At 46.2% G+C, this 25,487-nt stretch overlaps 1 protein-coding gene across 8 annotated transcripts in view; it reads right to left on the bottom strand.

The window, feature by feature from the left end:
- The window catches only part of nlgn3a (neuroligin 3a), a gene marked incomplete at its 3' end in the record, with an annotated part of 101,743 nt that overhangs the window by 60,638 nt on the left and 15,618 nt on the right, over nt 1-25,487 (bottom strand). For 7 of the 8 annotated variants that reach the window (XM_079745019.1, XM_079745022.1, XM_079745017.1 and 4 more), the window contains one exon: nt 21,680-21,829. In XM_079745019.1, coding sequence (XP_079601145.1) covers nt 21,680-21,829 — 150 coding nt within the window. Of the gene's footprint in view, nt 1-21,679; nt 21,879-25,487 lie in introns of all 8 variants that reach the window. The other variant, XM_079745021.1, reaches the window with a different exon arrangement.

Genomic DNA, 25,487 nt, shown 5'->3' with positions numbered 1-25,487 from the left:
CCACCTCCAGCCCTCCCCTCACTGACTCTCCCTCCCTCCCCCTCCCTCCCCAGCCCCTGACTCTCCACCTCCAGCCCTCCCCTCACTGACTCTCCCTCCCTCCCCCTCCCTCCCCAGCCCCTGACTCTCCACCTCCAGCCCTCCCCTCACTGACTCTCCCTCCCTCCCCAGCCCCTGACTCTCCACCTCCAGCCCTCCCCTCACTGACTCTCCCTCCCTCCCCCTCCCTCCCAAGCCTCTCACTCCCGTCGCTGACTCCCCCCACCCCCACCCCAACCAACCCCCCCCTCTTCTCTCCCCCCCGGGTAAATTAATAAAAGAAGGAGCAGCTCTCGCAGGTAATTTGATTAAGCACGACATCCCCGCCTACAAAGTGCACGCTGACAAAGCACAAAAAAGAAAATCTGACGGGGGGGTGCCAGGGGGTGGTGGAGGCGGGAGATATTGTCACTGTAGCCACACATGACCCACGGCCCGGCCGCTGAGAGAAGAGGCCCTCTCGCGCTCCTCTTCATCGTTCGGCGCTACATCACCACCACACATTCCCAGCCACTCCCAGCTCTCCTGCAAGGGCACGGCAAGACAGTTATTGGATGGAGAACGCCACATGCCCCAGATAATGCCGCTCAGCAGTCATCCCGTTTGACACAATCTCCCCCACTAGATATCTTTTTTTTTTTTTATATATATATATATACTTAATTGAGTTTCTTTGCCTTTAAGAAGGGAAAAAAAAGATATCTTCGGCCCAGATGTTTATGAGTCCACATGTTCGAGCAGTAGGGCTCTGCGTGTGCTATCAGCCCGCGGGCTGAATCTGGATCACGTGTTCATAATTCACAAAACAGCCAACTGTAAACAACAATATGAGCCAGTGATCCTAAAGGAATCGACTGACGCATTTCTTTGTGCATTTTTTAGGGGGGAAATCGGTTTCATTTCGTACCCGAGCATATTTTATTAAAAACGGGTGTGACGCGCCGCCGCTAAAAGAAATATCACCCGTCTTATTTTGTACACAATTTCATTCCGATGCTATTTCCAACGTATCTCGAAGAGCTGAAATACACCGTTAATAATTCTGCTTTTCCCCCCAAGAGCTGTTCCTCTGCTTCCCCCTCTCCTCCTCTCCTCTCTTTTCACAGCACAGACAGAGGGGGTAAACACTGAGTTATTTTTTTTTTGCACCGGCAGATTGAGCCGCTGATAAGTGAATCGAAAGACAAGCTAGCTGGGTTGGAGGAGGGGGAGGGACACCGCTGATTATGCGCAGCGATTTGCTATGTTTCCGGGTAGTCAAGGCCAATGTCATCTCACTTCCATCTCACCCCAGCCTGGGAATGATCGGATGTCACAGCCAATCTCAGATCCTCTAAATCGACACACTCTCTTGGGTGAGGTGGGCAGGGGGGAGGGTGTTTTCATATATATAGAGAGCTGTATTCCTAGTCTTGTCTAGCCCTACTGCTAGAGCATGTCGACACCGCCAGGGTCAATGGTTCAACTCCCATAGGGGGCTGCCCATGCTATAGAAACGGATAGACTGTGACAGTGCATACGCCCGGGAAAAGCCATTCGTTCATGTATCCTACGGCAATACCTGGAAACCAGAAGAGAACCAGAGCATGGGGTGAATCGGGGTCTCCAAAACCTCTAAAACTGGGAATCCATGCTGCATGACTTCCTGCCAAAGCCTCAAATCAATGGGACCCTGGCTCAATATCGCATCATTAACAGCTAACTACCAAGCAGGTGCACAACAGAATAAGCCAATTGTGTTGATTGAATTATCCCGTGCACTATTTCCCCACCACACCGCCCGTTCAGTGACCACTAACCGCCTTTAACGTTGCTAATGCCCCCTCATTTACATTAACGCCCCTCCATGGTGATATTAAAGCCATATGTTGATGACAAGTCTTTTCTTTCCGCCTCTGACAGGATAACTAGCTGCAGGCCCACGCAATCCCTCCGTAGTGTTTGCATAAAACACACACACAAAGCTGGGGCGGATAACTGTCGTGCTTCTGCGCGTCGCCTCAACTTGATCAATCCCCGAACCAGACTGCTGTGTGTGTTGTGGCGCTCAGTCATAGAGAGGCTTCCCGTGGCTGTAAACCCCATTGTGTTGCTCCCATAGCAATGAGGACACTGTGTGTGTGTGTGTGCACATGTGTTTGGTCGTGTGTCTGTGTTTGTGTCTATGTGGGGTGTGTTTGTGTGTGTGTGTGTGTGTTTCTGATTTTGTATGTGTGTGTGCACCTCTGTGTGTGTGTGTGTGTGTGTGTGTGTGTTTAAGTGTGTGTGTGTGTGTGTGTGTGTGTGTGTGTGTGTGTGTGTGCGTATGAGCCCATCTCTTCACATGGAAGCTGTTTACGTAGTGATTGTAGCTTGGTACTGGTTGTAATAGCCACCTCCCTGTAGTAAGCCTCCGCCACCAAAGTAGCAGGGAGGACATCTCTGAGTGGCAGCTATGTGCTCTAATTAAACCAGGAGGATAATTAGTCTCGCTTGTGAGCAGTTTTCATAATAACCCGGGCAGTTCATTCATTATTTAACTTAACGAGGCAGCTCACTACCCAAACATACATTACCGTGGATAATCTGAGGCATATTTTAAAGAAAACCATAAATATGTTAATATAGGTATAAAAAAATAAAGGTGCTTTAAGGACAAGGAACAGGGGAGGACAGTGAGCCAACTTGGAGTATGAAGTCATGTGTCAACATTTGATCTTATCAGTTTCAAAGGAGTTTGCTTTAGATCGTGGCAAACACAGGGACACATTTTTTATATTGTAATAGCTTTTCAGTCCGTATGAGATGTAAGCATGACCTTTTGGGACTCTTTATTACAATGTAAGTGCTTTCTGTGGAACACACCTAATCAGGCCTCACAAAATTAGGTGGGAAGGTTGTTTTAAAACAGCAGTGCCACAAAACGATCCATCTAGAACCATTGACATGATTTTATGAGGGAAAATGGGTATTCTTCCAATAGGCCCTCGTCAGTCTGTTGAATTGTGTGTAATAATGTGTTTAAAAATGTATTTCCCTCTGCCAATTTGTAGTCTCAGACCATGTCCACACGAAAAACGTTTTTGTTTTAAAAACCCTTTTGCTATCTTTACGCCCAGAATCCACTCCACAGCAGCATCTTAGAACGCCTTAACCGCAGACCTTGAAAACGCTGTTGACCCGTTTTTGTTAAAAAAAAGTGAACTATTGTTCACTTTTTATGATCAATTATGCAGACACGCACGTTATCTTCCTAATTGGGTCTTATAAGTCACGATCTTTGCTCTCCTGATTTGATACCGCCCCCGGCATATGACCCAACCCTCCTCATCGGCCCAATCAAAGAAATCTCTTTTTAGCTTTCGCTCTTCCTTTTCGCCGTTGCTTCTCCTCCTCTGTAGTCTGTATTTCTGCAACCAAGCAACCAACCCTAGAGTACTGTGTTGTGCTTCTTGTTTACAACGGCACACGCATGCCACACGTGTATGTGAATGGGCATAAGATATGGGTTTCCAGGCGTCTAGCACAGACAGAGATTATTTCTGAAACAGATTTTTTGTTTCTCGTTCTTAAAAAATGCAGATTTAAAACGGTGGGTTTTAGAAGTGTGGGTGTAGCCTAATCGTTGTGATTTTAACCCAAGTGGTATTGTAAGTGAATGTAAATGTGGGTGGCGATGGTGGCTGTGGGGGAGTTCTATTAACATGCAAATATGCAATCGGCAAAGCCATGCAGTCAGCATTTTCTTTAATCCTTTATCAAAAAGAAACCTTTGAAAGCAATTGGTCTTGGTAGACAATCTAAGGATCCAGGAAGGATTGTTGTACTGGGGTCTACTCCAACGCTGAGGGTGCTATAGAATCGCAAGGCAATTGATAAACACGTCATGCGGTTGGTTACAGGCTGCGGGGCTGGGAGATCAAGCCAGTCTAGGGGTGACACAACTCTGTAAAATCATTGAGTCAGAATATAATCTGGAATTACTCTAGGACAACTGATGATCATTCACAGGCTATCGTACCCTTTACTCCGACACATCGGTTGGATCTGCTGATGAAATGCACGCCTCTGGTGCGGGCCTGCGTTAGCACCCACCCCCCTCCCCCATAACCATACCCCACTCATATTTCATGTAGATAAATCTAAAGGAATGAGTGGAACTTATTCATCTAGAATGAATACATTAAGTATCTCCTCCTCCCTTGGAAGGCATCCATCCTCTTTTTTGTGTAGCACGGTTTTGTGTAGCACGGGCCACTGTCACAGAGGCAGAAAGACAGCGACTGAAAGAGAGAGAGAAAGAGAGAGAGGGAGAGAGACAGAGAGAGAGAGAGAGAAAGAGAGCGAGCGAGAGAGAGAGAGAGAGAGAGAGAGAGAGAGAGAGAGGGCGAAGGGGAGAGAGCGAGAGAGAGAGAGAGGGCGAAGGGGAGAGAGCGAGAGAGAGGTAGAGAGAGAAAGAGGTAGAGAAAGAGAGAGAAAGAAGGAGGGAGATGGAGAAAGAGGTAGAGCGAGGAAGAGGGAGAGAGAGAGATGGCGTGTGTGCGTGAGAGGAGCAGAATCAGATGGCGCTCGACGTGGAGACGCAGTGCCTTCTCATTCGCCATCATCCATCCCGTTAAACCTGTGATCACATCCCCTGATATACGGCGCTTAAGAGGTGATCAGAATGCACGCTGGATTGGCTCCTGACGCGTGCAGCTCAGCAGCGCTGCTAATATGATCTGTGTCATTGGGTTTCTGCCACTCGGGCACCCGTGTCCACTCCTGGAATCCCGTGTCAAGCATTGTTAACTTGTTTGCTGCCGTATTAACCCACTCATGGCCTGTTTGTATGCACGCAAGCCGCGAGCACGCACGCACGCACGCACACACGCACGCATGCACACACTCACGCACGCACGCACGCACACACTCACGCACGCACACACGCACACACACGCACACACACATTGACACACACACTCACAGCCCAACCCATGGTGGTTCACAAGCAAACAATGGGATCCGTGGAGGCTGGGTCTACCTTACGGGGAACTAAGGAGTGGATTAAACGTGACGTTCCCGTCGTACAAGCTGTTCAATCAATATACCCACACGCCCTGCCGTGTTTGGTTTCATTTTCAGGAATTAATTGAAATCAGAGGTCTCTCCCTCCACTCGCTGTATAACTGACGGGGGATGTGATTTGCATATGTACATTGCAAACACACCTCTTCAGAATGAAATCCCATCCCACCCCCAACCTAGAGCCCCCCCCCAGCCACACAACCAACCCCCCTCCCGTTATCCTTCTTACTGCTTGTGTGATTGTTTCACCATTACAGGTGTCACGCTGAACTTTGAATGCGTTGGATTGGATTATGCAGTGGCGACGTCTGAGATGCCGCACCGTGTCACCGCGGCCTGAACCCATTCAAACGCCGCACGCAGACCCCCACACGCGCACACACTCGAAACATGCGTGCATATCATTCAACGGATGCATAGAGATGGCACATTATGAAGCACTCTGATCAAACGGCTCGAGCAGAAGCTAAAATCATTTCCCTGTAGGAATGCGTTCCACTGTTGGTGGATATAACAAGACCCATTGAAAAGTTGCTCCACTGACCCAGAAACACATCTTTCTAATTGTTCTCTGTAGCCTCTGGGGGAATCCCTTTACAACTCAGTGACCTCTTTACACGCAGTCCATGGCCCAGCCAGACCTACAGGACAGAGTTCAATAGACTCTGTACCCACCCCGGGGTAGGAGGACTCTCCCCTGGGCTGCTGGCTCCACACGGCACCTGCTCTGACCCGCCACAACCACAACCACAAACACCACCAACAGCAAACAGCACCAGCACCTCCACAACCATCACCACCATCACCTCCACCACCACCACCACCACCACCACCATACAAACTGTCACATGCATGGGGATAGGAAAATATGTACACAAACAGATGCACATACAAACAAAGATGCACAAACACACACACACACACACACACACACACTCGCACACACACACACACACACACACACACACACACACACACACATCTCTATATATATGTATAAACAAATAAACCCACACTCACACACACACTCACAAAAACACACAAAATCAAAGCAAACACAGATCTACACACAAACCATCACACAGAAATATGTCCCCTCACTCTTTTACACACATCTCACACATACACACACACACACACACACACACACACATACACACACACACACACACACACACACACACACACACACAAACACACACAGCCATAAATTTATACAAACATAAACCCACACACATACACACACAAACACACACAGAATCAAAGCAAACACAAATCTATCCACAAACCATCACACGGAAATATGTCCTCTCACTCCCTCACGCACATCTCTCTCTCTCACACACACTCACGCGGACACAAACACACACACACAAACAGACACACATCCACACACACCTGAAATATCGCCAGACAGCGTGTTTGTTCGACCCAGCCGCCCCCCCCAACACCCTGTCCCCTTCAAGGCGTAGGAGGAGGATCAAAGCGAGCTGCGATGGTCCGCGTAGGGCTGCTCCCACCTTTCTCCTCGTCGGCCAATCTAATAACACGCTGCCTGCTGCGGTGCAACAAGGTCAGCCCTGATCCAAGGTGACTGGCTGCTGCCTGCTGGGTCCATAGCAAGGTGGAACATTGAGGTGGGGTGGGGGGGGGGGGGGGGGGGGTTGGGGGGGCCGGGCGCGGCTGGTCAGGCCAGATCTCACCCGGGTTTAGATAAACAGCAACGTTTCCAGCCGCAGGGGGGAAAGCGATGGTTTTCTGTGCTTTTTGTAACGCCGCAAAAAGCCTGCTGTTCCCTTCCTCGGAAGTCCTTGACGAGGCGGCAGTCTTTAATGCTTCAACAGAAGAACAAGGGTACGAAGGGAGAGGGAAGAGCGTGATGGGCGGGGTGGGGGGCGTTTGTAACGAGATGTGCCCGTCTGGTGGTGATACAATAAAAGCCACTTAAAGAGCGGGGAGATGAAGAATTATGGTTGTTGTCGAGCGATATTATCAGCGCAGCTTGAAGACTCCGCTCGCAAGTTCGGTTGCGATGGTGTCAGAACTCCGGGAAGAACACTCAGGCCGTCTGTGCTAGGGGCAATATTATCCGCTAAGGTCCTAGTCCTCTCTCTCTCTCTCTCTCTCTCTCTCTCTCTCCCGTTCTCTGTCTCTCTCTCTCTCTCTCTCTCTCTCTCTCTCTCTCTCTCCCGTTCTCTGTCTCTCTCTCTCTCTCTGTGTTTTCTGACAGACGTGTCAGGGGCTAATTGTTAAGAATTGAGTTATTGAGCTGTGTGCCCTTCGCTGGACTCTGAAGGACTAACACCAATACAAATAGCCTCCAAACACAATTGGAATTCCACTGGAGTGGCCCCAACTTAGCACAGGCCTAATATTGTTCTAATAATTGGAGCTCACAGGCCATCAAATATCATGCCGGTTTGCTCAATTGATTCAGACAGGGTAAAGGAGGGGAGAGAAACATTTGCAATTTTCCCATTTGTGATCTGCATAGCATTTGCTTGGTTTATTTTTAATGATAGAAGGAAAAAAAGGAAAGAATCCACTGGGCAGAAAGCAGTTTTTTGTCCTTTGTCCTCTGGATAACTTTGACATAATGCGGTAACGCCGGCGCAGTCCCATGTATCTTAACAGGGCCACAAACAAGCATGCATGGGGCCCATATAAAAACTGTGAACACAACCCAAACCCCATCAGCCGGGTGAAGAATTTTCCGACTCGATATTTAATTTCCATTACCAGAACGGAAACGCCTGAGCGGCCATGCCGGTGGTGTGTGTGTTGGTTTCCTAAGCTATAGAGGGTATCTGAATATAAAATAAATATTATAAAAATAAATACGGCCGTCCCCGGTTGTCATCAGCGAAACGTGGCGCCACAATATGCGGCGCTGCATTTCAATAAGATAAGATGTGTGTTTCCTGCACGTTTTTTTTTCCTTAAATTGAATAGCTGACAGGTTAGCGGCAGACGGTGTCAACAGCTACCCCGCGCTCGGCGTTTCCCTTCGCAAGTCCGCGCCGCGGAATTGAAACCACGAGTTCCGTATCACAGTCCATCAGGTGAAGCAGAGGAATGTTTGTGTGTGTGTGTAGGTGTGTGTGTGTGTGTTTGTTTGTAGGTGTGTGTGTGTGTGTGTGTGTGTGGGTGTGAAAGAGATTCGCTGACTCGGCACGTAATGGAATAAGGGGTTGAGTGAAGGCAAGTGGCAAAGCTGCTGCTGATAATGAAAATGTTTGTGATAAAGATGTAATGGATGTGTGATAGGAGGCAAAGGAGAGGCAGAAGGGGAAAAATACACCCATGAATAATATGGGGTGGAGAACGGGGGCCTCGCGGATTGACTGGGTTTGATTAAACACAGAGCCTCTGCTCTTTAGAATGCGTCGCCGCCAAGTCCTTCTGCACACAGGCCGCTTATCGTCTGCTTACAGTGCGCGGGTAACAATGTAACCTATCAAATAGTTGTCATTCCAGGCTGTTTGAACATGTTTTAGGAGCACTCCCAGTGTAAACTCAATTTAATTAAAATGGCCGCCTATTAACAGTGTTGTGGACCGAGCGCGGCATCGGCGGAGAATATCAAGTGTTCCTCGTGAGCCACTGTGTGCTTGTCTGTTGTCTTAAAAGGCTTTGAAACTCAGAGAGGGAAAAAAACACAACAAGAGAGCGAGACAAAATCTAGGCTTGTCGAAACAGTACCAGCCCGGCATTATTGATAAACATAATTATATTGAAGAAGTCTAGCTTGTTTGTCTGCAGAATAGCAACAACAGCATCAGAAGGTTTGGTACGTTGTCTTTAATCTTGCAATGTTATGTGATTAACTATAGATAATACAGGTGTGTGTGTGTGTGTGTGTGTGTGTGTGTGTGTGTGTGTGTGTGTACGAGGGAAAGAGAGGGAGAGGGCGGGAGAGTGTGTGCGCTTGCATAAATGCGTGCATGAAAAATAAGGAAAGTGGTTTTCACTTCTGATCAATTCCAAGTGCATTTTTCCTATTCTGCTTTACACGGTCTCTCTCCTGACATAAATTTTGTTTTTTTGTTCTGCATGTTTTATGCACTCTGTAACAATAAGCACAAATGGTAATCCCGACCAATGCCTTGACCTTTTGTACAATTCGATTGAATCATCACCTTAACATTTAAATCCATAATGATACATGGCTGCTTGTTATGAAGAGCGAGGTTGGCAGACCCATATGGATCCCCCCCGGCACCCACAGCTTAGCACCCGGTTAATAGGTCAATTACACCCCGATAGATAAAAAAGCACATAAAAAACTCAAACACATAAACACAGGAAGCCAAGTGCACCCTGAACCACCTCTCCCTGCAGTATCCCCCCCCCCGACGACACTCATACACACACAAAAACACACACACACAAAAACACACACACACACACACACACACATTCACATAAACACACACCTGGCCGAGCCAGACCCTCCCCCCTCCATCGGGCCAACCCAGCCCTTCCTCTCCCCCCTACCCCACCCCACCACCACCAGCTGTTCTGCGCAGCATACACTGGGAAAGGCAGTGTGTGAATAATAAAGTCCTCAAATGACAGCCACGCAGTGAGGGTTAATGGGAAAGGTTGGCTTGCCAGCATGCGGTGCCGAGTGTAAAGGACAAGGGTTCGCGGGGGTCACCGGTCACATGGGCTCACAGACGCTCCCATTTACTGTAGATGTAGGCACGTCCCCCAGAATGCACCTGGAGCACCGCCGTGTATGTGTGTGTGTGTGTGCGCGCCGATCTTTTATTTTTTATTGGTTGTTCTCCCTCTTGCCTTTGCTGCCTTTTGCAACCCTCCCTCCCCTTTCTTTGTCAGCAATAGAAAGAAACTCATACATATTGTTATTGGCGAAACACAAGCAGGCCCCGGCTCATATCGGGGCAAACATACGCAGACGCAGGCGGAAAAACAGGGGCCAGGAAATGGATCTCTCTCCGTAGCCCGGCGGTGGCAGTACGGACTCGCCGCCTATCAGGCAGATGGAGTATACTGTAAATGTATAAGTGCAAGAGGCCTGTGTCTTAGCAAATACCACGGTGGAGCTCAAGATGCCGGGCTAGGGCTTTGACTGGCGGCTCCACGGTGAGAGAGAATGTCAAGCAACACCTGAAGCAATGCGGCTGCGTCAAAACATTCAGGACATATCAACACATTCCCCCCCCCCCGCAGTATTATTCATGAGAGACAAGCTTCCGGATGCACCTGGCACACACATCAATCCAGCTTGATATTTACCAGGAGTCCCTTGAACTTCTACTGCCAACAAGAGACAAGGCTGCGTGCCGTGGCGCCAGGTGATTTAAATGAAGAACGTCTGTTGATTAGGTGGGTCACACCTTTGGCTAATTGACAAACAGCACAGGGCGGCCATTAGAAAACCCCCAAAACCACAAAGGGACAACCAACGCAACCAGTGGTCTTTAAAACTCTGGGACTTGTTTTGGTTTGTTATGGTCGTTTTTTTTTTGGAACTTTCATCTTTATTTTTAAAATGCAAATGTGTTTGTTCTTTGCAACCCACCTGCTGTGAGATTAGCACTATCGTTCTTGTTCTATGGAATTACTTTTCAAACTTCTGTGCTCAGTCGCCGCACAACTGTACATGTTTGAGTTCTAGCACTAGAAATATTGAAGTGAGCTGCTGTTTTATTTATATTCGCTGGCCTTACTACTTCCACTATCTGAATATTTTTAGTTTGAATGGTGCATACTAATGTTTCTCCTCCATTAGCAACAAAGCACAAGTTGCACACAATTATTTTAGAAATGCCTCACTGATTGGTGTATTTTTCCACTCGTCACACTTTCGACATCAAACTTTGATTCCCCTAGTTGGTGTGTCTGTTAGAACATTTGTTTTTCAGCAGATTCTTTCTTCTTCCTTTTCTAGTTTGGACCTTAATTATTTCCACAGGTTTTAACCTTGAGACTCCATTCAAATCATAAAAGCTTTCATTTGAATCGGAAATGACGGCCTTACTGTTACTTTACTAATTAAAACATGGTATTTCTTTTTAATATTCAACTCTTGTAATTTTATAATTAATGAATGCAATGGGCAATGGGTGCGTCTTCACAAAGTTCAATCTTCAAACGTTATACTTTGGCTGAACATTGAAGTAATCATCACATTATGATCTTTATACTAATGGAAATGGATATTGATCGTTTCAACTTGTTGTTATTCCATATTTGTAGTTTTATAGCCGTTGTATTTCTGCTTTGTTTCATTGACTTCCACAGAGCTCTGGGGCCCAGGGCTGTGGCCTCAATTTGCTCAAGCTCGGGCAGTTTTTTTTTTACAAGAGCTACATTTTGGATATGGTAGAGCTTGATCGACAAAACTGTAGCTTAAAATGTAAAAACTGTAGCTTCAAATGTTAGATTGGTTCTACTTTAACTGTTTTTTAAATAATTCAGCATTTAGAATTGTGCTTTTTGAGAATCTGGCACTTGAAACGACCTCCTTCTATATTAGAATGGGACCCAATGGAGACACGTTCTAAACTTTTAATCCATATTTATACACACAAGTCACAATTGTTACGCTTGCTGGCTACATGCCCGTAGCCAGCTATGAGGTTACCAAGATCTCGACCTCGCTTATTATTTTAGAGCTAATTATAAAATTGGAAATTAAATACATCTGTATAAAGAATCTGCCGAACATCGCTATTTTTCAAACCTTAGCTACAGCCCTGCCTAATCTATTAAGACTTGAAACTTTTTCACTCTTCTATCATTTAAAGCAAGCGTCCTTCCAACAGCCAGCATTAACACCCCCATTTCTTGGGAAATTGACTTTTCTAGTTTACTTTGGACTATTTATTGATCGAGCAGAAGTAACAGAGAGTTTCGTCAAAGGTCCCAAGGGACAAGTTAGGCATCTTGCTCAAAGATTCAAGGATTTGTTCCAGTACCTTGGGATCAAACAAGATTCCATTCAGTTGGGATTCAAACTATACTTACAACCACTTTCCTATTCGATATCTAATTTAATTGAAACACTGATGAACTGTTGCTGGTTGACCCGAGAAGCTAAACAGCCGCCTTTCGGCTATAGTGCTTGTACATCAGAATGCACCACGGGCATTTCTGTTGCCTATGCTCCATACGCCATTTTGTAATGAGAGAGAGTGGTCGTAATGTCAAATCCTAAATAAACAAAAATATACCATAACCTGGGCTAATCAAAACTTTGCTTTGCCACGTCTTGCATGAGACATAGTAGTGTCAAACACACAAAATATCTCTATATCTATAATAGCAAATCATTTCAAGATTAATAACTAAACCACAACCAAAAACCACATTACAACTGACAACACTCCTGTGCTCCACTCTTAAAAAATGGAGGCGGTCCTCAAGATGCAACATCACCATATATACAAGCCCTCTATGTAAACCTGTGTACTTTCAAAGTGTCTTTCATTCATCAAAATGTTCAGTCATATTCAGCCTATTCAGTTATCGTATTCACGAGGGGCAGGCTGTGGTCCACCAGCCCACCGTGGGGGGTCTTTGGTACAGTGAGCCCCCGGCGTTGGGTCTTGGCGCGTTAACAGGACCTACCACCTGCCCCTATCTGAAATGAGCACACGGCCACATTAGCCAGCGGCAGTGGAGGAATGGGGGACATGAATTGGTTGCACCAAAAGGTGTAGTGCTACAGCCTGGTCATGCAACCGTCGCTGTGTTCCAGCCGTCGTCTATTAAACTATTTCTGAAACTTGACCCTGCTCCTGAAAGGAAACAATAAAGCGTCCGACGTAATGGAAAAATCGGACTTCGGTTTCAATTGCACACTTGTGGAACAGCTGGGACATCGGCCATGGCACCGTATTTTTACTCAAACAAACGAGATGAATATACAGTATTTCACCCGTTTATGGCCCGTCTCTGAAAGCACAGCGGCCCAGTCGGGACTCGTGCGGAGAACGGTTCATATTACCCTCTCCAGGTCTGTCATAATGAAAACTAATAACAAGCCCAGAATTAGCCCTCACAGTATAATGTGATATCCACCTGCTGGTTATTATAACCTGCCATGGGTCTTAACACCAGACATTTGCCTACGAACAGATACTCACGCAGATATTGCATATTAAATACAGCGCAGTGAAAAAACAAGGGGCGCTATTTCTAATAGATCTGTGATTTGCTCAAATACACATGTAGCCGTGGTTCTTCCCCCACCACAGGCAAAACGCTGCTGAACTCCCACTCAGCACGCTAAGTGTTTCTATGTCAACCGAGGGTCTAAACAGACAGAGGCTGTGACTGGACCTCACAAACACGACCTTGTTTAACCTCGGCCCTTACCCTCTGCTCCTCACCCAGTACCCTCCACTCTCGGCGGATCCACCCCCCCACTCGCCGACCTGCGAGTCCCAACAGCTAACTTTGCCTCCTCCGCTCCTTTTCCACCTCCCCCACCACCCCCGTCCGCCGTCAAGCTTAATCCATTATACTAACATGTCCAACTCCCTTTGCAATCTCTCCTGTGCTACGATCTCGAAGCCCCGACACCCCCCATCTTGACCCCACACTGCGCGGGGTCTTCACTCAGCCTACCTTTCATTTCTTTTTCGATCGTCGTCGCTCCCACCCTTTTTCTCTTCAACCCACCCTTTCCCCCCCCCCCCCCCCCCCCCCCCCCCCCACTCCATCGTCACCCTCCCTCAATTCAGCTGATCGCCGGCCGCCTCCCACCTCCTCCAGCTCATCTCCAATAGTGCGTTGCCACGGCAGCAGCAGCTGCGTAGCACGCCGCCCACACCTGTGTGTGAGGAGGACTGCTGACCTTGGCAGCGAGACCCAGTCTCTGCCGTGATTAATGTCCTTACAAGGTAAAAAGCAAGTTAACGTCCCTCTCCCCCGTTCTCCCACCTCTCTCCCCGTGGCCATTGTTTCCCGTCTATATATTTACGTCTATATTTATATTTATCCATCTATCGTGCATCCACGGAGGGCCTCTTCCCTGTCGCCGAATCTCATCTGATAATGGACACATCTGGACGCACGTTCTCCCTCTCATGTCCTCCCCTGCCTCCCTAATCCCTCCCCCCTTTCCCTCCCTTTCATCCCTCCCTCCCCCCTCCCCCTCCCCGTGGAGACGATGGGGTAGTAAACACAAAGTGTGAGTTTTACATCGTCTGTCTCCTTGGAATGATGAAACATCCCCGGCTCTCGATGGGATCATCTTAAAGGTGAGCACGCCGCCGCCCCGTTCGATAATGTTGTTACCCGTACACGCTTCTGCCCGGAGGAGATGGACGTGCCGTGGTGGTTTGGTTGTGAAGTTAAGATTCCCCTCAAGGACAAAGTCAGTGTGATGGAAAAGATCCCCCACCGGCATTAGAAGCCCTTCCTCTCTCTTGCGCTTCCTTCGTCTCCTACAGCAGTGTATGAAAGGTAAACAACACATTCGGGCTATGAAGCACCCAGGATGGATCTTTCTAGGCGCCGTAAACAGGAGGTTTCATGATTCATGGCGGGAATAGAGTTGTGGAGTTGTAAAAGGAGTGGGAATCCCAATTTGCACCGTGGGATGTAACGCATGTCCAAGGAGCCACCTTGTGTTTGCCAAAGGATTGAAACAAAAACATGGGTTCTGTTTATTTATTTCCTGCGCTTTGTCGGACCCTTTTAGGATTTGAAAATCTATTTCTTGCCAACATCCCAGACTTTAGGACTCTGAAATGTTGTGTTCTGGATGGTGTATTTTATGATAAAGTGAAATCTATGATATAGTATATTATGAACTTTGCATTGTATATCGGCTCACCCTAGTGTGATCATTCAATGTTTTCCAAGAATTTCTGCAATACCTTAAGGCAGCCTCATATGATGCAAAACAAAACGTGTTCAGTGTGAGACCTGTTTTTTAGAATCATCGCTAATGCATCCTTAATTCCAATTGCTCAGTAAGAAGCATTCAAATATTAGATTATGTAGCATGTAGGATCAAAACAAAGCCCTTCCCCCCTGCATGTTAATATAGTGGGGTTTAATGCAACCATTAAAGGGGGCATCTTGGCTCATAATGCAAATAGAGAGGCCAGCCAGAAGTTCACGGCAAACTTTTAAAAGTCTATTTGTGCAGGCTAATAGCCTGCAGTGTGGAGCCCAAATGAGGAGAAATAGCCTGATGATCAAGCTGGCTCCGGATGCGCTGCAACGCTATGACTCGCCCTGTTCAATACTGCATCTGCGCGTCCCTAAATTCAGGAGCCGCTTAAAAAAATGACAAAAAGTTGGTGTTTCTCCGTAACAGGGGAGCAGTGGGGCCGAGATTGCACTTTACCAGTTGAATTAGTGTTGGGTCAGTGGAAGTGGAAATGCCAGTTTCTATTTCACCACTGTGACACACCAGTTAATTCAGCACAGCTTCTCCCTAGAAATACTCTGGCTTTGTACGGGAAGTGTGGTTTACACCTCTCTCTCTGTGCTGCCGCTCTCTCTCACACTGTCTCTCTCCCCCTCTCTGTCCCTCCATTCCCTTCTCCTCCTGCGTCGGTACAGAAACATCAGGGAGATCTGATTATTTGGTCAGAGCCAGCTCAACAGAGACACAGCATGGGTATTTTTTATCTTGGGTGTTTTTTCGATGAGATATAACATCACAAGAGTCATCATTTATAGTTAATTGATAGGCATCCGACCGCAACACGTTTCCCCTAAGCTGGTTACGTTGCGCACTTCAGTCTGCCCCTTGTTTGCTGGAGTGTTCCGTTTTTGACATGAAATGTAGCCCAGACCCTTGACCAGATGAAAGCGGTTGGCACGTTAGCGCTTTGATGTGTTTTTAAAAGCACCCCGTCTGTTGTCGGAAAAGAGCAGCCATGATCTCAGCAGTAGGTTTTATTTGCCTTTCGTCTGAGGCGGCGGTGGTGGCACAGAAAAATAAAAAACGGTGGTATTCCGTGGTCAAAGGGCTTATTGTACGACAGAAATTGATTTCCTAATGGCACGGGAGTCCGTGCTAAAATGGTACATTTGGTGTAGCAAACTAACAAGTGTACAAAACCAAAAATGGCTTTTTCCAATATTGGTAATTCCAACGCAAACGTGAAAGGATCCTGTGTTGGACTTTTGATCATAACAATAACGATGGAATTTTCCATCCATTTTCAGTTTATATAATAACTTCCCCGCCATCCATAACCGATGCATATCCTCTGTGTTGCGCTGTGCAGAACGGCCCTCTCTCTCTCTCTCGCGGGCGCGCTCTCTGTGTGTGTGTCTGGACTGACTGGTTTAGGAGTTAATATTCTGGCAGTGATTCGCAGTAGAACAGCACACAGAAACCAGCGGGCAGAGGGAGGGAACGTAAACTATTGCTTCCATCCCTCACTCCTTGACATTAATAGGATGAATCAATGCTTTTGTTCTCCGCTTAATTTGGGTGAATCCGTCCAAATGGCAACGAAAACAAGTAAATATGCAACACTGGCTGCTGGCCCACAACAAGAAGGCAGAGAGAGAAGTCACACACTCCTTTATCTGTTCCCTTCGCTGCTCGTTCGTACAATTCCCCTGCAAACAACAGGATGCTCATATGCACGGTTCGCACTTCCCTGTGTTAACCATACTTGTCATGTAGGACACTGCTAAACTCATTACCTCGTAAAGCCTTATTCAGCGTATAATCCAAGACATCCTCTAAAAAGCGAAATGTATACTTAACCCAGAGGGATTATATTCCATTGAAACAAAACCAACAACCCTTCCATCCTTTTGATGCTACAGGGATGAAAAAATATATTGGATCCGTGGCAGATTATTTCAAGGCACAGCGGGAACACATAGCACAAGATCACAGAGCTCATGGTACTTTGGCGAGATACCTAGCATGAACTGAGCCCGATGAGCTCCTGTACCACCTCTTCTTTTTTGTATTTATTAAATTATTTTCCCCTAACCAAAGCCCAACGGGGCCCCATGGGCTCCAAGATCAAGAGGGCCGCTACCGGGCGCAGCGGCATCGGCTCATCCTCTGACAGCACTTAGCTGTGAGGCTCCGTTAAAACCCGTGGGCTCTGGCTACATTGTGCTCTACTCTATGGCGGTGGTTACAAAAAGGGGCCAGGCCATGGAATAAACAGCTGAATTATCAAACATGCTTCTTTTTGGTCCTCAAGAAGAAGGGAACACGTAGGCGATAACACACACACAGAATTCCTGCGCTACACTCTCACTTCAGTTTGGCATTGATACAGAGCAGCGCTGACTCACCAGTTGCTACGGCCTTTATGCTGCATGCGCTGTTTTTGTTCAGATTTTTAAAAGTTATTTTGATTGGATCTCATTCTATCTCCCTGGGTCCCCTGAATTCAATCCAATGTGTGTAGATGAGGGTGGACCAACTGGCCTGGGTGAGAACGCACACAGCACCCTGGCCCACCCTCATAAATCGTCCCGACTTCCAAGCAGATAAGGGAGATGGCTATCGCGGGTCACAAATAGAGCTGAATTAGAGGTGAAAGCCCGGTAGAGGTTTTGTACTTGACCATTTTGCTATCAAAACAGTCGACTGAAAGGAAAAACCTAACCTTGGGTTTTGGCAAGAGAGAAAGCCTTTGTTAATTTTTAATGCATTAGGAAACCTTTAATTAGCCACCCGCGTCGCCCGCAAGTGCACACACCCATTGAGCGTGCGCACACACACACACACACGCACACACGCACACACACACACACACACACACACACACACACACACAAACACACACACACGTGAACATACACACACTACACACACTAGCTTCCAATAGACTAAGAAATTGACATGCTCTGGAGAGCCAGTGAGTAATTATATTTGTAAAGAGCAGTGATACAAGATACTCCCTCCTGACTGGGACTCATTACACATCATTAGGGAGGTACAGCAGCTAAGCACATGCACCGCACCCACTGTCCACTACACACACACACACACACACACACACACACACTCTCTTAAGGACATGTAAGGGACAAGATGTGTGGGGGGTAAACCACAGGGTGGTCCTAACTACTGTTGCTGTTACACCTGGACGTACGGATAAAATGTGTGGATCAAAAATGATATGAAATGAAACAAATCGATCCAATTAAATTCAGCATTTTCTCAAAATGAAACAAGGTTGATGTATATATATAGGTATATATATATATATAGATAGATAGATAGATAGATAGATAGATAGATAGATAGATAGATAGATAGATAGATAGATAGATAGATAGATAGATAGATAGATATGAAACCGAGCCCCAGGTGGATGACCCAATCATGATGGTTGGACAGGATCGAACTAAGAGCAGCAGGAAGATGATTGGACCGAGTGCAAAGTTAACAGACTGCTCTACTAATTGGAATGGATGAACCACCACAAGTTAGTCTGAAAACAGAAAGCCTCACTATCTTCCTCCTGCAATCGCACTAATCATTTATGGCTCTCGATGTCCATCTTTACTATCATCTACTTTGCTCTGCATTTGTCTACCTGGGAAGGTTTATGCCCTAAATGTGTTCCTTGCAGAACAATTCAACCTGGGACTTTACTCCTTGATACTGATTCATATTGATTTATTTGATCTTGTCACTTTTTAAGACAAACATATTCATAAGGAATCACAGTATTGTGACAAATCTAATGTAGAAGTTCTGTTATAAATGTGAAATGATGTTGCAAGTATCATGTATGGAAAAGATTGTATTTGAATAACAATACTAAATCCTACCAATGGGTAATAACTATGATGTATTAAACAATCATAACATTCTCTAAACACCCTAAATTGCTTGAATTTCCTAGGTTTTAGACTCTGATGAATACATCAGAAAATTATTTCGGTACAAATGAACTGAACTGTTGTCTGTATGCCTAATAGATAAGCTCTAGTTTCTCATTTGATAGGAGATCAAAATGTATATCGCTGTGTGAATTTCAAAGGTGTTTGCTGCATTATTAATGCTAAATACCGACTGCCCAGGGATAGCACTGCGGCAATATTAGTGTCAGAAAGCACAGTTTGAGTTGCCTTGTCTGTTTTCACTTTAAACTCATTATCTTGTCTAATTCACTTCGTTGCCATTATTCCCTCATCCCTTTAAGCAGCCTAATTAAAAGATAGTTCATTTTTTCCACATATATTTATTTATTTTTCCATTTTGCTTCTGCCTCACCGCAATTCAAATCCAAATATATTACCCTACCCCCCTCACACTCACACATACACACACAAACAGAACACAGAAATAGACACACACAGACAGACAAACAACCACACACACACACACACACACACACACACACACACACACAAACACATCAACACTCACACACACACACACACACACAAAGAATAGTACACACAATTCTTTGTCAGCCCCTGCCAGTATTCAAATGAAGGGGGAGACAATTGTGGAATCCTTAAGGGTAAAAAAAGATGGAGAACAGACGCTTAGATCAGGTTTGAGTCTTCAGTGTTCTGCCTGTTTTTCTGCTGACTGACCTGTGAATAACATTTAACCTTAGCGTGCAGTAGCATGCAATCAGCACCACCACGATAGGCTAGTCGTTGCATCAAGAGTTTTATCTACTGTGTGTCCACTTGAACACACAGTAGATAAAGCTCTTCAATAGAATCCCGATTAGACAAGATTGAATTTGAATGAGTCAATGAATGAATGATAAACTCTAAATTAAAATCGAGAAAACATCCCAGAATTTGTGTGCATTCTGCTCAAAATTGATGACAGCAAACCCACAGCTGTTAATTTAGTGTGTCTAAAACATGGGCGTCCCACTGAGCAGTTGAAAGCTGTTTTGGAATACAATTGCTGCATTATACGGCAGCATCACGGTAATATACATTCACACACTTGGCATCACTTTTCCGCAATGCTGATTGGCCAGGATAGCCGAGCTCACAACAAGAGGTCCTTTCGTATTCCCTTTCACCACACACACACACACACGCACACACACACACACACACACACACACACACACACACACACACACACACACACACACACACACAAACCCACAAGCACACTCATCAACCAACAAGAGAGGGTGTATCTGCACTTGTGTATGCCCTGTGTGTGAGTGCGCATGTAGAATGACATTTAGCGAACTGAAACCGACGGGAAACATCTGACTCATAATTGGAGTGGCCATGAAAGGAATACGGGGACGAATCTGTATCTGACGTGCGTCCATGTTGGGATCCGGCATTGTATAATGATAAAAAATCACATCATCACATAGGAGGAAACACAAACCACCCACAGATCATTGCGAGCTATTTGTAACATTATGAATATAATAAAAATAAATGAATAGGAAGGAGGGAAATGGTGTCAAAGTCACCACGGAGAAAGCGCATCTGCGTGACCAAATCGATAGGCCACGACGCGGGCATCTCCATTAAGAATGGAGACTCGGCGCTGCATCTCCTTGCGGCCGCGCCGTGGTGATTCAGCCACTGCACACAGTTTAATATCCTCCCTCCATCCAATAATAATTATTAAGAGGAGGAGAGAGTCAACCCCATACCCCAACTGCCCCCCCCCCCACACACACACACACACACAGTCGTAAAAATTAGCAGTTGCTGCATGTCGACTTTTATAGAACAGAAGCGCAGCCAGCGATATTATTTGACGAATGAAAGCAACAACTTCACAAAAAAGCAAATAACATTTCACGGTTACAGTATTTGGAGTCTTTATGTCCTCAGTTCACATGTGGGGAGGAGATCAAGTATTTCTTTGGAGGGGAGCGAGAGGATGGAGGGAATAGGTACAAAGCTTGCACAATGTGTTAACCAACTCCATTTTGTTTTGCTGCAGCGGTTTCCATGGAGCCCGCTCTCTCCATCTCACTCTTTCTCTCTCTCTCTCTCCCTCCCTCTATCGCACACTCTCTCTCTCATATCACAAGTGTCTGAGAGAGGATTCAGCTGCGTGAGTCAATCCAACCTACCTCTATTCAGCCTCATTTGGTTTTAACTCTCTCTCTTTCTCTCGCTCTTTCTCACTCTCTCTCTCTCTCTCTCTCTCTGTCTCTCTCACTTTCTCTCTCAATCTCTCTCTCTCTCTCTCTCTCTCTCTCTCTCTCTCTCTCTCTTTCATACACTATTCTCCCCCCCCCAATTCCCAACCTCTCAAGTATCACGCCCATCTCATCACTTCCCACCCTGTTTTGTTTTTTCATCACCTCATCACAATCATTCCTTAATCTATTTCATATCCAAGTCAGGTACATTCAGCCCTTTTAATTACAGCCGTGTTGACACACAAGCGCACCGTGACGCACACCACCCTCCTCTACTGTCACCTAACCGCAGAGGCCTTTTTTTTTTCCCACGTGACAATCAGCAGCACTCATCACACCTACTGTAGCTGCCCCACAAAGACGCCCCAGAAAAATGTCCTTGCAGGGAGGGAAAAAAAAAGAAAATCGAATAAATAAATAAATAAATAAACAAACAAACACAAGAGGAGGAGGAGGAGGGAGGGAGCTGTGGCGGAGGTGGTGGCTGTGTGTGTAAGAGATGGAGTGCTTCTTACCCAGGACGCCGACGCGGTAGTTGAGAGTGATCACGATGACGTTCCCGTAGCTGGCCAGAACGCTGCCATCTATCATGTTGCCCGTCCCCTCCATGTAGGATCCCCCGTGGATGTAGACCATCACGGGCTTGGCCCCGGTGTCTCGGATGTCTGCAAGAGCGGCCATCGTTAACACATTCACTTTTCGTTTTTTTTTAATCTATCTTTTGACTCGTTTCTTTTAACCCCACCCGACTCTGCCACCGCACGGCATGGGTGGTCGAGTGGGAGTCAGCTCGGAAACAAAGCGCATAGAGAATAACGGCACACGGGGGGTGGTGGTAAAAAGCAGCACGGACACAGACGGACGGACGGACGGACGGACAGACAGACAGACACTTTTGCAGACACCTCCCAGATACCAGTGGTGAACAGGTTGCATCGGAAATGAGGCTGAGTTTGCCTTCATCATCGACCTATTTCTTTCTTTTTTTTGGTCCCTTTCTTCTGAAAGAACCAATTAGTTCACTCATCAGTTTGAGAAACAGTGAGTTGCAATCTATTACAATAATTGCCTCTATCGCTCATCGGAAAAATGTGTGTGTGTGAGAGAGTGCATTATTTACCTCATCTAAACCAAACTATTAGGTTTCAATTTGGGTTTGGTGTTGTCTCTGAAAGAGGCCTGACCGTTTCCCCAACAGAGACACACATAAACACACTGCTGGCCATTAGGGAGGAAGGAGATAATGATACTCTGACACAAATGTTAACCAGGGAGAAGGCTGATCTGCCTTGACAGGGCTAGTGGTAATGCACCTAATTACAATATGTTACTACGAGCCCGCTCTTAACACAGGCCTCTTTCCGTCCTCCAGTTTTTCCATACGCCATATTTATATTTCCTTTTTGCATTGTCCTGCTTGGCACAGCTGTTAGTTAGATTTGTGTGCCTAGCGGTTATTGGCAAAATGGCATTCATAAGGGATGCACCGATATCACATTTTTACTGCCAATAATGTCCAACGAGTACTTAACTTTAACTACGGTCGGATGCCGAGCACTACTCTGACCCATTACTTTTATTGAACAGTATAGGTTCAGGCCTTGGTTGTTTGGGGTCATTAGTGTTGACAGTGCAGGCATTTTTCTCTTTTATAGACTCCTAGGATAACTTCTTCATTCCAACATCTGACGTGTTTGGCACCAGGAACGTCTTTGGATTCAGTCGCGGTGCGTTAACCCATTCATGAAAAGATCTCAGACACTGGGGATATATCAGTGCATTCCCAGTGTTGGTTTGTTGAAACCCTAGGTAAGAGCATGACACTTAGTTGCCGCAACAGACCATAGCCAGAAGAGTCAGTTCCTAAGCAGGGCAAAGAAAAAAGAAAAGGTGGTCTTTGTAAGGTGTCTTTGTAAGGAATAGATTCAGTAAAATACTGACGGATGGGAGCAAAGATGAATATAACTCTCTCTCATTCTCAATTCTGCTGCCTCTACCTCTGCTTCTCACCCTTGTCTCCCTCACTTTTTTGCCTTCACGCACTCCGTCATTCGTCATTCACTTCCTCACCCCCTGCCTCAATCACCCACTCGCTCACTCTTTCTAGTGCTCTCCTTTCTCGCTCTATCATAAGCCTACAGACTAGACTTTGAAAGAGAGGAAAATTGAGAGACAGTAGAAAATGGAGGAGAGAAAGATGGAGAAACAGAACCAGAGGGACAGTGATAGAGGGAGCGAACCAACAACAAAAAAAGTCTAGGTAGGAAAAGGAGAGTGAGGATAGAAAATAAGAGAGAAATGAAGCAAATCACACAAGAGGCTCTGACTCAAAATGTGGGTATTGTATTCCGGTTGCTATAGCGATGGAGCGCCTGAATTTTAAAATCCTCTAGAACAGCTAATCACGGACACCATCCTGCATAGCCTAATCTGCATCCATCTGCAGGCAGAACTCGTACCCCCACTCTGCATTAGCATAGCTGACGGTGAAGACTACTTTAATGAATTTCATTTTAAGACAAAGGACCTCCCTATACCTCCTAAAGCACACTCGGCTCTCTCTGGGATACAAGCAGCTGTCCTGCTTCGTTGTTGTTTCAAGCAATGCCCCTATCTGATGTGTATGTGCCCATGGATGTTTGAATGTATGTGTTTTTCATTTTATTTATGGCTGCTTTTATCTCGCTGGTATCTGAGAGGGTTATATGGCGGAGCATGATTTATAACTGTCCTTTCTCGCGCCACACACTTATCTCACACAGGATAAGTGGGGATGCATGTGATGAAAAAAGCATGAGAGGTAGCCAGGTAGAGAGTGAGTGTGCGTGTGTGTGTGTAAGAGAGAGAGAGCGAGAGAGAGAGAAGGAAAGAGAGAGGGAGGAGTAGAGAGGCATAGAACCACAGCACAGAGGCATCCTGCCGCATAAGCCTACACATGGCACTCAAACAAATGGGCCATGGGCACAGGAAAAAAAACATGGCAAAGAGAGGAAAAAGGAATAGGAGGGAGAAATAAGAAAAGAGATTAGTCATGTCAGTGTTATCAGCCACCTCTTTTGTTGATTCACATCATGTTTCCATGACAACAGTCACCTCCCGCCGGGGAGCGGAGCGCGGCACGCTGAAGCCGCACTACTTATAATCTAATCATTGCCTCTATATGATTTTGGATGTGTCACAGAGAGAAGATGTACTGTATTTGTTAGCGAGGTTTAGCCAGGGTCGCGTGGGAGACGCTTATCACCTCGGCTGTTTACCGCTGCAGAATAACAGGCCATTATTTTAGGGATAGCTTTTTCTTCTACACTTTCTGCTTGGACACATCCAGTTCTGGGCCACCTCGTCGCCCCGGCCTCACAGCTAATGATGGCACTAGCCTCGCCCCACCGGTCGGATATAAACTTTATATAGGTTGCTTAGCTGCACATATGACTAAGGGGGAGGCTCCATTTAGAGTCTGGACCTGGTTCACTGCCTCCTCTTGGAGGCAAACACATCATCGCATTGAAACCCACATTTACAGCAATCACAAAAGTAGTATCCAACATGGAGCACAGAGGTGCGTGCTGGAAAAGAAAAACAAGAAATACATTGATTATGGGCACATACCAATAAATCTGTAGTAGAACTCCATGCATATAAGATCAAACTGAAGAAAAGAAAATGAAGCACAAAATAACAAAGAAGAAGAAAAAAAGTACATTGGCCTCATATCACAAATCAAAGAGAAATCCAAAAAAAACAGAAGATAAACATGATTTAAAACCTACGTGGTCGATGGTACGAGATGGAAACATTTTGAAGAGTTGTGAAGGACAAAACAAAGCATTGCATCATGCGCTCAAGGAATTCAATTATCTCGGATAATACACCATCTCCGGCATTCCGACAAATGACACGCAACTGTTGCCTTGCGCAGAATAAATAGGGAAATTGACAACGGCTAAAAGCTAAACAAAATAAATATAAAAAGCGGTCGTGTGGTCCTGAAGTCATCCACACTGAACGGACGGTTCTGTCAAGGCCCCCGCACCTCGCAGCTCTAATGTGGACCACACACCCAGGCGTCATTGCCTCCTGTTATACGCACAAGAGCCCTATTTACTCATACCGAGCCATTTAAATTGATTAGGTGAACCAAAACGTGTCCCAAACGGCCAGGTGCAGATGGGATAAATAGACCCCACAGCAGGGGAAAAAACATTTGCTCCAGTGCGCAACGGATCGCGCCTCAGCCCTGCCTTTGGTGCGCGAGTGCTCATTGATTGACATGGGAGCGAAATGAGAGTGGATGAGCTTCATGCTAGCGCTCTACGCCGCTTT

This window comes from Pollachius pollachius (genome assembly GCF_949987615.1).
Source record: "Pollachius pollachius genome assembly, chromosome: 10".
Lineage (NCBI taxonomy): Eukaryota > Metazoa > Chordata > Actinopteri > Gadiformes > Gadidae > Pollachius > Pollachius pollachius.
This window is presented reverse-complemented; position numbering and strand designations above follow the sequence as displayed.